This window comes from Alligator sinensis, unplaced genomic scaffold, assembly GCF_000455745.1.
Source record: "Alligator sinensis unplaced genomic scaffold, ASM45574v1 scaffold512_1, whole genome shotgun sequence".
Classification (NCBI taxonomy): Eukaryota; Metazoa; Chordata; order Crocodylia; family Alligatoridae; genus Alligator; species Alligator sinensis.
In genome coordinates, this window is record NW_005842063.1 from 1353537 (window position 1) to 1367673 (window position 14137).

Sequence of the window (14137 nt, forward strand, 5' to 3'; positions counted from 1 at the left end):
AAATTCAGAACATTGTATTAGATTTTAGAGATGCATCTCTCATGATGGTATGCCTACATGAAGAAATTAAACCAGTATACTTTTGAAATGTTTTTAACCTTTCCTAAGTAGCAAAAAATTTCAAGTAGAAAATACTTTGTACTTCCTTTTGTATCACTGTGAGGAAATAGGCTGCTGCCTTTTCTTTCCACCTTGTCTTTTCCTACCGTTTAAATGGTTCATGAATTGGTTTTGTGTAAGCCTGTTACTGCCAATCCTCACTTATTTTTCATTACTCTGCCTGATCTCTTAATTCTTGAGAGTTTTCTGCTCTCACCTTTTAAAAAGCAGAGAATTTAGCTCATTAAGGTACTGTACATTCAAGTATCCATGGTACCGTGTGCTGTGATAGGTGGCACTGGAAGATTCAGATGTACTTCTGGGTCTGAAGGCTCTTATTCCTGCATGTTGGTAAGAAGAACAGCTATTCCAAAGGAGCCAAGAGGAATATCTAGTAGAGCTGAGTGATACTGCAGAGAGTAGGAGGCAAGAAAATGGAACCACGGGTCTTGGAAAGTAGCAGGGGCATTCTTGAAACAGTTTTAAAGGAGCTTTATGGGCTCGTGGTCTGCCAGCCTTCATTGCTAGGGCTGTAGTAGAACCGTTGCTGCCGGAGTGTAATTATTAATATGTAATAGCATGCTTTTTTGTTACGCAGAAAAGGTTTTTATTGCCTGCTTTCTAAAACCCTGCAAGTATCACTCCCCCAGAGTAAATTTTTCTCTTGGACAGTATTAAAACATTTGCATCCCATGGCTTCTTTACATTTAATCGCCTGTGTTGGCAAAAGCACTGAAATGTAAATATAAAAGCAGAATATTGGGGCATGTTGGGTTCCTGAAAGGCTGTGGATTCCAGTGTCTATGTGGGGAAACTTGCTTAGGGGTGATGTCAGCTTAAAAGCTGCTTGCGGGGATAATTGGTATAATTGACATTCATGTTGGCTGTCTTTTTCCATGAGACAGTGAATTGGGGGTAGTTAGTATTTCTGCTGTTTTTCTTTCTTGCTAGCTTTTCTGCAGGAGTTGGTAGAACGGGATAACTGCAAGTTTGAGGAGTGGTGTAACGAAATGGCAGAGATGCGAAAGCAGAGCGTGGCCAGAGGCAAAATCAAACATGAAGAGGTGAAGGAGCTCTACAAAAGGTTACCTGCTGAAGCTGGTCTGTAAGATATTCTGGTAGCATTTTGTAGTAGATATGTGTTTAAGATTAGCAGTCTTTTGTAAATAAACCACTGCTTTAATTCTTGATCCCCTTTACATATAGCTGCATTCAGTAGTTGTCTTAAATTTGGTCCTTTTTTTTTCCTCTTAACCTTTCATACTCTGGTATTCGTAATAGCAAAGTATCATGAAGAACTATAGATTTTGAAGGAAACAAGATGTGGAGGGTCCATTTCCCAAGCATTTAAATTCTATTTGAGGTTTCCCCAAAAGTCCGTAAAGCTATCTTTTTTTTTTCTGGCTGGGCTCTAGAAACAAACAGCACTAGAACCATATTATGCATCGTAAGATGTGGTCTCCTGGTCTGAATGTTTCACTGCAAGCTGTTAGGTGTAATTGCGTGCCTCCTGATGAGGGAAGGGCACGCTAGCTAAGAGGGCAGTGGAACATCTATGCTCAGTACTGCTTTTCCCCCATAATGTTTTCTTCATGGTGACTTTACATTTCCCACCCTCCTCTCTCTCTCTCTCTTTTTCCTGTCCTTCGTTTTAATGGCCACTGCAGCTATTTTTCTCTTTCTCTCTATTGATGTATTCTCCCCTCCCTTTCAGTGATGTCTGCTAGCCTCTTTCATATACTGTTTCCATTTTCTGTTGTCCTATCAACGACTTGATTCACTATTGATTAGCCGCATTGAAACCAGAATAACTCAGCCAGTCGTGAGTCTCCACTTCTCTTCTTCGCGTCAGTGCTAAATGAACCTGCAAGGGCGCAGGTTCACTCAACCTTCTGCCAGAAAGTCATTCATGTCTGACAGGCACTTGGGAACGCCCATGTAGGCGATTTTTTTATCTGTAAGACTTCTATTAGTCATTCCACTCGTATAAGCCCTCTGTATCTCAGCTGTACTGTCCTGTGAGCGAGTGCTCACTGGCTGCCTCTTAATCTTGTACCCATTTTTTTTCACCCTACCTTTTTAACATAGTTAAGCACTAGGATTTTGAAGCATCATTTTCTTCCCTTGGTTGTCTTACGTGTAAGTGTACGGGTCTTTCTGTGGCTATTTTACATACAGAATATTTCTCCCATGTACATCCCACTTCTAAAAACAATTGAAAAAATCACTTAAAATTAAAATTATAAATCTCTTAAGAAGCAAAAATAGGCTCTTGTGATATTTCAGTTTAATGTGCAATATACTTTGGCCAAACTCTTCAGATCTGAGCACCCAAGTCCAAGTAAAGTATCTAGTAGAAAAGGCTGGACTTCTCTTCCAGAGGTGCTGAACACTCACTACTCCAAGTCACTGGGAGCTCAGCTTCTCTAAATAGCTGCCCATTTCCATTTGGACACAGTTGTAAGCTCTAGGATTTGGAAACTTCGGTATTTGTGCTTCAAACTAATGGAAAGATAGGCGTGTTTTATTCCCCCTGTTGATTATATTCTCCAGATGTATTGTTGAACAGTTGTAGTGAAATCTAGGCTGTCAACATGGACAGCAGTGTGCTGTGATTCAGCTTTGGGAAATGGGAACAAAAAGTGACGCTCTTTCACTTTGTAAGCACAACGGGAATAACGTGCCTCTGACAATGATGACATGAATAAATCTCGTTATGGCAGGTTTTAAAACTTTTTTTTTTAACCGCGTGATAATTCATTGTGAAAGGTTGGCAAAGCATTTGAATATAATTAAAACCTCCGGAGGCTATGGCCACATTTAATGTAAATGCAGTCAATGAAAAGCAAATCTTATAGCCTTGCAGAAGGAAACAATTATGAGAATAATATCATTGCCTAATATGTAGAAGCTACTGACTAGGGGAAGAACAGACCCATTTAAGGCCTCAATTTATGAAAAGCCAGTGCTGATTATAGTACAGATTTTTCTCAAGCTTTGCTGTTGTCCCTCTGTATGAAACTTTATAGATTTTTTTTTCTAATTTCATGAGTTGTATTGATCAGATTAATATCAGCAGCATCTTTTTCACCCAAATTTCAGATTTGTCCTTGACACATCAGCCCAGTGCGTTTTAATTTCCTGGCCATCCTGTTAATTTTCGAGTGATCTTTTTATAAATACCAATCGTTATCTTTCCAGTAGGGGCTAGACGTGATGCACAGAAGGAAATTTGCTTTGTTCCCACAATCAATTCGTGTTCTTAGTTTGTAATTAAACCTGCCTTGGAACCTGAAGATGATTACTGCTAATTGGAAAGGGGGAGAAATGTCTGAGATCAGCTTGCTTCTCACAGCTGCATTTTATTACAGAAAAAGCCAGTGGAAATATAAGATGCCTTATTTACAAACATGGTCGTGCTCTTTTGGGTTACACAGTTGCATCAAGATATTTGTCTTAAATATTTATATAAATCTATTCATTTCTTGTAAAGTGTAGGTATTGATCCATCTCAAACCTACCCACCAACCTTCAAAATCAAATCTCTGTATTTGGCGTTTAGCAAGCAAAACGAAACAATCTCATTACTGTGAGATATTTTTAAGTCGGTGGCATTTCGCAGCACACATTTTTGATACAGAGCCTGTGTCCTGGTTGTTTGTGAATAGCTTGTGGTTTAAACTCAGTTCTTTGAGCTGTGAGCAGGAGACTTGATAATGTTCTAAAATAAAATAAGCTACTGTAGCCAAAAGGTTTTGCTGCTTGAAAACATTTTCTGCCTTTATTGGACAAGTTACGTATTTAAAATAATAAGTTGACCCATAGTTGATTGATTTTTTTTTTTTTTCCCCTTCTTATCTCATTTCACATACCTGCTATTTAGAGCAAGTGATATAAATCTGCCAGAACTGAACACAAACTAATTAGACATTTGCAAAATTTTCATAGTTTGAACCTAGTCAATTTACTGGGGGGGTGGGGAGTCCTCTGTTTATAGCAATTTAATTTTTTTAAGATAGAAACACTTTTAAAAAAGCAGTTTATTAGAAAGCATGTGCAGTATCATGGGTTTGTTTCTGTTCACTTTTTTTTCCAGGATCCCCGTATGAGTTTATCTCTCTTGATTGGCTACAGAAATGGCTGGATGAATCTACCCCTCCCAAACCCATAGATAACGCTGCATGCCTATGTTCACATGGAAAACTGCACCCAGATAAAATATCCATTATGAAGAGAATATCTGAGTATGTTGCTGACTTCTTCTACAGGAGATATGGAGGGGGCCCCAGGCTGACTGGTAAGCTGAAGAGAGGATGCTTTGAGGTCACCCTTTTTTTTTTCATTTAAATTTTATTATGTTATAATAAACATATAGCTTAACTCTGGGCCATCCTTTGTCATTAAAATGGAGCTTTCTCTCTCACCATAATAGATGTGCTGCCTGTGTATTTCTGGAGAATTGTTTTTGAGGTCACTGCTTAATTACATTAGCATTCAAACAAATATATTTAGTCTGATTGGAGAACATTTAATGGCAGATCTGTTTCAAACCTAAATTCTTCTCTGTGCCTTGAAGCAGTTTTATGCCGAGTAGCTTTAAACAAGACAGTGGGATAGGAACGAATTCAAGCTTTAGTATGTTTTTTTCTCTTAATGAAACATCCTTTTCTAAAATAGGAAAAAAATATTAGTCTTATGTAGAGAGAGAGAGAGACTGTGTGTGGCTGTCATGGATGTAGAGTTTTACTCGAGCCCTCAGGCTTTACGCAGTCTCCCTGAATATCCCAGGCATAACTTCCTTGTAAGGAAAGTCCCATGGCTGCTTCAGCTTCCAGACTAGGCCTTCAGGTTACGGCACCACAGTTTTTCTTCATAGCCCTTGAAGCCAGCGCAAATTAACTCAACGTCTGTATGGGACTTGCCCTTATACGGCAGTAAGCGACTTGCAGAAACTGCAGCCACACCAGCAGCCTTTCTAAAATAATCCATTGTCTTAATCAGTTGGAATATAGCAGGCAGATTCTTTTAGCCTGGAATGGGTAAGATAGGCTTGAGACAGAGTTAATATTATCTGCAAGAATAACCAGCCCAACATACCATATTCTCTTAGTTATCCATCTTGTCTCTCTCTTCCTCTGTCTGCTGGGTGTAGGAAACTCGGTCTCTTCATGCCGTTGTTCCAAGCTTGTTGGTTCCTGGCAATTAGAAGTTAATATTCAATCCCTGGGGCTTCCATTTATATCAAAAAGACATTGAAGAGCAGATAACACCTTCCTAGTCACTTTACGCTTGGCCACATGCCACTTCCACAGCCCAGAGTGGAATCCACACTTGGCACCCCTGGGTCACAGTACACAGAAGGGTGGGGAAACAGGCATGCATAATGCCAATAAAATTCCCACCTTCTCCACCCTGGTGCAGCTGCGCTCATATGTATGAACTGCTCCATCTTTTAAACCCTGTTTCTGCATGTACTGGTGTTTTTCAGACCTGTTACTCTACTTGTGAGCTGCTATTCTTGTAGATAATGCAGAAATACAGACTTGTGAAACCGAAGTGATGGGATGTTTTGTTGCTACATGAACGAATCCTGCCTCGTGTTGAGCTTCCCACAATTATTTCTTGGGTTCTAAATTTGGCCTAGTTCAGCTGTTGCCATGGAATCTTATTTCTGCCTAAAATCATAGGTATTGGAAAATGTCACTTGGACGCTATGTGGATGTCACTTGATGGACAGAACGTTTCAAATAATGATGTCTGGACTGTTGGCTTTGTTTTGAAACGGGTGGTAGCAATGCTCGTAACACGAAGTTCTTTGTTTCTCCAGTGAAAGCACTGTGCAAGGACTGTGTGGTTGAGAGATGTCGAATACTACGACTGAAAAATCAGTTAAACGAAGACTACAAAACGGTTACAAATTTGCTGAAAATTACAGTAAAGGGGTATGTGAAGGCTGGAGCCTTCAGCCATCATCAAGGCCAATCATTTTAAATAGGATTTTAATAATTCTCATTCTGATCCCGATACAAACCATGAATTATTTTCATTGTGTTGTGAATGCTTCTTGTTTCTATGCAGCAATGATGGATTTTGGGTGGGAAAGGCATCCTTGCGCAGCTGGCGTCAGTTGGCTTTGGAACAGCTGAATGAGCAAGATGATGATACAGAACACAGTAATGGCAAAATGAATGGAGACACCCAAAACAAAGGTAATTTTAACATTGTAAAATCCAAGCAAAGTAGCCAGTAGTGAAATTATATTTGAGAGTTTTCAAAAACATTAGGTAAGTTTCAATGTCTGAAGAGGAGCAGTAACCAAAAGTGTTCCTACAAAACAATAAAAAATTAGAAGTCTGGGCACAGAGTTTTCAAACTTTATCCTAACAAATAACGAAAAAGAATATTTGCTACAAAAAATTACAATGGATAAGAAGTGAAATTGTTTTGCAAGCCTCCAGTAAAGAACTGAGTGTTTCCTGTGAAAAACAGAAGAGTATTGCTAAAACCAGGTGCCCAAAAATCATGACGTCAGCCTACCCTTCAAAAAATAAAAACTTGGGATTCTCAAATTATTTATTTGTCTTCTGGGTTTTAGCCTACAAGGGAGGAGAAGGGAAGAACTTGTTAAAAATGAAAGCTGAGATTTTTCAACCTAATCGGATGATTTCAGGACCTGAGGCCTTAGGATCAACATCAAATTATCACATGACACATTTCAAAAGCTGGCAACACTAATAGAATTCGGTTGATCTTGTGTTTTTTTGGTAATAAATTTTAAAGGATATTTTTCTCCATTGATAATTGGGTCCCAATTTAAATATCCCTCAGGAAATCATTTTGTTGTTTTTCTGGTCTTAAATCAAAGTTGTTTTCACAGCAGCATAAAATAATGCTCAAGGGGTTAAAGGTTGAATTATTTACTAGGACGTGCTCATTATTTAGGTTTTTACAGTTCATTGCTCAGTATACTGCTGTATTTGCAACACTGTAGTGAAAGATGTCAGCTCTTCATTTTATAAACCAAAGGCTCATAACTAGCCTCTATAAATGTATGTGAGCCCTTGTCTGAGTATCCGGGCCCTTGGGAAGTTCATCTAGCATCATGTTCCAGTGACTCAATGCATCCTGGTCCTTAGAAGGCTTTTAAGGCGTAAAAGGATCCCTGAGGAACTGCTTACGGATGAATAGCAGGAGCCGACCTTTCCTGCCTACACATTGACACTGGTGGTAAACATGCATTGGCCCAAACTCCTTTTTTCATATACACCTGTGTAAATCCGCGTGAAATACAAGATAAAAATTAGTCCTGCAGTTAGAACTTAATTAATAATTGTGGATACGTGCAACCTGCCTTATTCTCTTCTGCTAACATCATGCAAATAAACAGTAACCACTCTACCTTTCTCTCAGTAAACACGTTTTTACTTATTTCTGGGATCAGTCTTAAGGTTATAAGTATTTTCCAAACAAAAAAAGCATCATTTCTATCCGTCCCTTACAGCAGCTCTTCCAGTCCGAGTAGGTCTTGGCCTCATTCACATGAAGCTGCCTTAGTGGTGCAAGAGGATTGGTTTAGATCATACTTCTCAAGGTGGAGAGCTCACTAACATTTTGTCCACAAGGCTTTTGTTTCCTCAGCTGTTACCACTGGCGATTTATTTTTTTCCCTTCACTCTCATCTGAGAGATTTGAGCAGCAAAAACCGCATTCTGTATTTGGGGTCTTATAGAGGTGATCTAGTACTCCGTGATCTTCAAAGCATTTGAATGTATAATGTATTGTAGGACACAGTCCTGTACTGCCCCTTGAGAACTGGCCTAATAAATGTAATAGCATAGTGCTTTTGAAGTTTCCTTTCATGTTAGAATTTTGCAGCTGGGAGAAAAATAGCATAGTTTTGTAAGAACCATACTCTTCTACAGAGAACTTCTGTGCAGTGTACTTTTTTTTCTTTTGGTCAGATGAATCCAATGAAGACAAGAGAGAGGAGGAAGAGGAGTTAAATTTTAATGAAGACATTGTTTGTCCACATGGTAAGTGTATCTGTGGGAGGTAGGAGTAATTATATGCAAAGTATTCTAATTGGTCTCTAAATAGTAGGTAATTTTCTGTGTTTCTTCAGTCAAGCTCAAGACCAGCTGGATTAATCACGGATGAATTCTACTTTAAATCTGTTTTACCTTGCTTTTTTTCTTAAGTAGATAATACCATTTGAACTTTTTTTCTAAGAATGCCATGAGTTTGACTCAGATCACACAAGTTTGGGGAAACAAAGATATATTTGGATGGAAACCTCCAGAGAAAACGTAGGTACTACAGAGAATTATCACCAATTAAGTTGGTGTTACTCTTCCCTCTGAATTTGCTACTGAACTGATAGTTCTGTATAATGTGAAGAGAGTCTCTTCTGTAGCACGTGCTGTCTTTTGAGTAGAAGAAAAGCCAAAGGCATTCCTAACGGTTGTGACTATTAAAACAAAAAACTCTGAAATCTGTGAAACTGCTTTCATATTTTTGGATAAAAGTAACTGTATTTATCAGTGATAGTATCCATTCCTTTTCCCTCTTGTAAATAAAATAGCAACCCTCTGAACTGAGACTCTACATGGGTACAGACAATTGCAAAAATGCATAAGAAGTATTTTTTCCTATCCAATAAGTATTTAGGCCTCTTCAGTATATAGGTTGTTATCAAACTGCAAGGTGTTTGGCATCCCTTTCATCATGCTGGTGACATAGTATTGGTCGTTTTGTTGCATTTAAGTGATGGTTAGCTGGCTGCAACTTATGCTGAAATTTCTAGTCTTATTTTCAATATGTAGATTATTGGCAATATTGTGATGGATTGTAACTGCTGCCTTATTGGAGGCATGATCTGTCAGTTTGGGCCATTGTCATCTAGGGCTATGTTATTTTCAGTTAATACCAAACTTAATGTGGATTAACAATGCGCTCTTCACCATTATAGCTAATAAGCGATGTATGCCTTGGATAGCTAGAGTCACGTCCTCAAGTACAGTGTTTGAAATCTTTTGTCATTGTTACATATTTTTTCCAGTGGGATTTTTGTATGGCAGCTGGCAGTGCCATGAGACTGGTATCGCTAAATAAATCTTTCCATTGTACTTGGCAGTTTTATATTTCTGATGTAGGCAGACAACACCACCATAAAAATGAGCATTTGAAAATACTATCCCAGCAAATTAGTAATTTCTATATAAATTGATCTTTGACTTGGTCACACAAAAGTAACTGACGTTAAAAATCCGGGCCCTCAAATTCAGATTTCTTCATTCTGAGTTAACCTGAAATTACTCTTATAAAATACCATCTTCCTCTTATGCATTGAAAATATTCCACTGAAGTGTACAGCAAATCTACATCCCCTGTATTAGAGCCTTGATTTTGCAGTAAAGCAAACTACAGCCTTAATGGTGCTATCTGCAAGGACCAGTGCTTGATCTGTGAGGTCTGGCTTGCATCCAAAAAATATGCTGGCTTTCCCTTATGAAGTTGCCTTTCCCATCTTCTTACATGCATATGTTAAAAACCTTTTTCATCTTCCATTTGGAGAATTGCTGTAATTGCTCCCTCTCCAGTAGTTTCCTGACCCCATTGGATAATTTTCTCTGATTACCAAGTTAGGACATCTTTGATGTTCGTGCCCAGAATCCATCTCTCCCCAGAGATGATGGGAGGAGAAACAGTGGTTAGAGTTTTCACCTTCCAGATGGTAGAGTATTTGTACTCTGCACATCTGATCTGATTTTCCACCTCACTCCCTCTATAGCTTTATTATAGGCTATCGTCTCTTTTCATTAATCAAACCTTGTCAGCATACTTATTTGTATGATCTTATTTTCATGTCCCTCTTGGTTTCTGGAAAGCCTCCCAGTCCTGCCTTCCCCCATATGGTGAACCTAGGCTAATCATTGGTCAAATTCAGCAAGTTTTTCATTAAATGCTATTTCAAAATAATCCAATCTGATCTTCATTTATTTGCAACAAAGCCAGGAACAGTGTGTTGCTATTTTTGGTTTGGGGAGTTGGCAGAAGTTCAAGATTTGCCAGAATGAGAGATGACAGGTCAGTGGAATTGCAGACTTCTCCTAATACTGAAGAAATCCAAACAGGGAGTTTTCCTTCTGAGTTGTTTCTGTATCCAGTGGATAATCTGAGCCCCCTTTAGGTTATAGAAATCGAGAGAATTAATTCAAAGTGCCTAGTCCTCAGATAAACCCTGGTCCACGTTTTGTAACTTTTCAGTAACCTGGTTCCTTGTCATCCTTGGTAACATACACTCTGATATATTTGGAGCATCACTTTTTTTCCTCCCATGTAACTCTCTGTGCCTTCGAGCTTGACAGCACTGAGTTGTTTTCTGTTTTCAGATTACCATTGTTCTCACTGTGTTTGTGCAGCACCATTTTTACCTTTCCCCTTCTACTTGCATGGCTGGCTTTTGGCTTCAGAGCAGCAGTTACACAGGTGGAACTCAGTGCTGGGCGTAGCGCACAGCAAGAAACCATGCGCAATTTAATGGCTCATTCAGTCTCTCAGCAATGCAGTCACTTTTCATCCATGAAATATTTTCCTGCCGTACAGTGAATCTTAGGATACATACATCCAGAGCCTGTGCCGCTTGAGTGACCTTTTTGACATTGCTGCTATCAAAATAAACTTCCATAAATACTTTCTGTTAAGCCATTATTTTCCCGATTCTCAGATTTCGTTTGTCAGCTTCCGGAACGTTGCTTGCATGTATAAATGATACCGTGTGAGTAATTGGAGTTGTCTGAGCAGGATTTGGTACGTCTCTCATGGTTTTGGCCCACAAAATTAATTCCACTTAGCTGTATACAATTATACCGTCTCCCATAAAGGGGCTGAAATGACAGTCTTGAACTACAAATGGCATTCAGTGTGCTGTGCACAGTTTGTATACTGCGCTTTTTCAAGACGGGCATTATTGACAGGATTCTTCTGTGGATCCTGCCCACTTGAATATCCTGAAGAACTTCTCATACACTAAACAGTTCCTATAGCCATGTGGTGTTTAAATGCAGTGATGCTATCAGAAAAGCAGTTAGAGGATGAGTGGGGAGAACATCTTGGCCAGAACATTGAATTTGGGATGCCTGAGATGTAAATAAATCATGGTGACTTTTATTTTTCAGGTGTTTCTATTTGGAATAAACAAAGATTTGGGTGATCTGTGCCTTTGACGATCCACTTCTGTAACGTGCAATATTAGCCTTTGTGTATATGTATCGCGTGCTCTCTCTTACTGTTCTTGCCCTTCACAGCCTTCCCTGCTCATCTGTGCGTTTCTGCTGTTCCTCCTCTTGTGGTATTTGTATCTGCAACTTAAGTGCATGATCTTATAAAGATTAAAATCATTTGACCTTTTAAAATATAAGCAGGAAATTTAAGAATGCATCGGTTTAGCTGTTAAAATAGCTGGTTGCAATTGTTAAGAAGTGCTATGGCTGTAAGCAGGCACTAAAACCCTACCCTCCAGAAGGAGACTTATTCATTTGAGGGGGGTGGAAATAGAGGTTGAAGGTGACTCTTCTGTATTGGTTATGGTCTATTTTTTCACTCTCTAGTGCTGACGTCGGCATCAGATGATAAGGGCATACACATCTATGACTGCAATTATATAAAGTAATCTCTTAGATCTTCAGTGCTGCAAAACTCTTGCCGAGCATGTCCAGAACCAAAACGTTCTCTTGATTTCTTTTCCACCCCCACCCCACCCCCCCATCCAGGTGACCTGTGCATATCAGAAAATGAAAGAAGGGTTGTTTCTAAAGAAGCCTGGAAAAAACTCAAGCAGTATTTTCCAAAGGCCCCTGAATTCCCAAATAACAAAGAATGCTGTTCCCAGTGCAAGGTATTTGAGTACCTGGTAACTTTTAAGCTTTTTGATAGCTCGCATATGGTTGCATCTCTAGCCTTGTTGATGCTACCCTTGCTTAAAATATACAAATTTTAAAATCTTTTACTTTTTCAATAATGATTTTGAAAGCAAACAGAAAGGACTAGAGAAACTCTTTTGTTTTTTACACAGATTCTGGAAAGAGAAGGAGAGGAAAATGAAGCTTTACATAAGATGATGGCAAGTGAACAGAAAGCTTCCCTCCAGAACCTGTTTCATGACAAATGCAGACCATGTCTTGGTAGCTGGCCTCAGGTACAAAGTCTGGGAAAGGTTATAGAAATCTGTCAAAGCTGGGAAAAGGTGTATTGTGTTACCAATGTTGATGAGAAAATGTGGAATTGAAATGCTGGAGAGAGAAATGTGCTTGTGTAAACCTTGCACATAATATTGGACCATACAAACACGTTGTATGCTTCATTGAATAATGTGACTTAAATAATCAAAGCTGGATTGAGATATTCCCTCTAGGTGAAAGACAACAGCAAGTTATTTTTTATCAATATTTATATGTGTATCTTAAAACAGTGTTTTTAACAAAAAAAAAATGGCAGGTATTATTTCAGCTGGAACTTTCTAAAGTACCTTCTGCGTGTGTGGCCCTCTATAGTTACTACCTCTTGCTCTTCTTGTAAAGCACTGACTGGTGTAAGTCTTGCTGTGGTTTGCTAGAGATGTTTGCTTTGGGTTATTTGTCCTTGCATCTCCTGCTGCTAGTGTGCCTCTGCCCAGCACACATGAGATGGATGATACTGGTCAGCAATGTCTTTTGGGACAGCATCTGCTCCCTGAATGTCTTTGTCTCTCCAACCAAGGGCACAAAGCACGGCACGGAGCCACCCCCAACTGCCCATCACTTCCTCCTTGCTGCCTTGCAGTGTCCAAGTCCATGCACTATCTGGCCTTTTCCTCATGTATGCAACTTTAATTGCAAGTGAGTAGGTTACTATTGGCTTTTGAATATCTCAGCCTTTTGTCAGAAAATCCATTTTATTTTGCCTGGTATGGCACTCTTGATATGGTGCTTTTTTGCTACATCTGCACATGAGTCTGTGCTTACTTTTAGAAAGCTTTTGCTGATATAACTCGGTCAGTTAGTAGGCCGTTGAAGTGTAATTTCTACTGACATAGAGACTTTTGTTGACAGAATATTGTAGATGCATCAAAACTGCCCAGCAACTCTTTTAGCTTATGTTGCTCAGGGGAGCTGGAGTAGCGTATAGTAGTTTCCTCCACAATACATGCTTTGCTAGTATGGTTATGCGAGGAAAGCTTTCTACCATAAAAATAACTAGTCTCCACACTTCAAAACCTGCTTTGCATGTAACGATGGGTGTTCCAGTTGGTGGTTTTGTCTGGGAGGGGCACATTACAGAGGGGTGTGCCATCTGTAAACCATTTTACAGAAGGAGTCCTGAACCCTGAAAAATCTCTACAAAATGTTTCTTTTAAAGAAATCGATGCATTCCTTTCTTTGATTTATGGGAAGGCAAGGACAGGCGTCTGTGAGCACCTATGGACAAATGGCACCTCCTGCATCTTCTCTTTCCGTATTATTGAAGTCCATTTGGTGAAAGACTCGCCCTTCTTGTGTAGTCAGACTTTTGGCAATGAGCTAGAGTGAGCATCATGGTTATAGAGACATCATCAGAGGTCTCTCCCCATGGGTCCTTCCTGCAGCTATAAATGCTCCTGTATTTCTGACATGAGAAGTAGTATGAGGCTCCTTTGGCATCCATTTGAGCACTGCTCACCTTTGTCTCAAGACCAGTATTTCTGGCACCACTGAAATCATCCTGTCCTGACCTCTGGGTGCTGGTATTGCAAGCGCCCATCTGTACTGGTGCCAGTAACAGCTCCTTGCTTTCCATTGATGTAGACATACTTGATATTGAAAGACATAATGGTCTCCACTTTTCATACATTCATAGAAGTTAGAGGCTGGAAGGGACCTCACAAGATTTGTAGTGATGCAGCTAAGTCTGCTGGCAGCTGTCCTATAACTGGTTAACAAGCTGGCCAGGACACGTTTTTGTGGGTGTTCCCACCACACCAACTGGTACAGCTTCCCTACTTTATGAGTGTTCAGTTCCCTAC

The 14137-nt window shown here is 39.5% G+C and overlaps 1 protein-coding gene across 1 annotated transcript in view; it reads left to right on the forward strand.

Annotated features, from left to right (window-relative positions):
- Positions 1-14137, forward strand: part of USP48 (ubiquitin specific peptidase 48) — a 41068-nt gene that overhangs the window by 14094 nt on the left and 12837 nt on the right. Inside the window, exons 11-17 of the mRNA XM_025203702.1 lie at positions 1051-1200; positions 4196-4396; positions 5927-6041; positions 6178-6308; positions 8061-8132; positions 11871-11995; positions 12173-12295. Of these exons, the coding sequence (XP_025059487.1) occupies positions 1051-1200; positions 4196-4396; positions 5927-6041; positions 6178-6308; positions 8061-8132; positions 11871-11995; positions 12173-12295 (917 nt within the window). The remainder of the gene's footprint in view (positions 1-1050; positions 1201-4195; positions 4397-5926; positions 6042-6177; positions 6309-8060; positions 8133-11870; positions 11996-12172; positions 12296-14137) is intronic.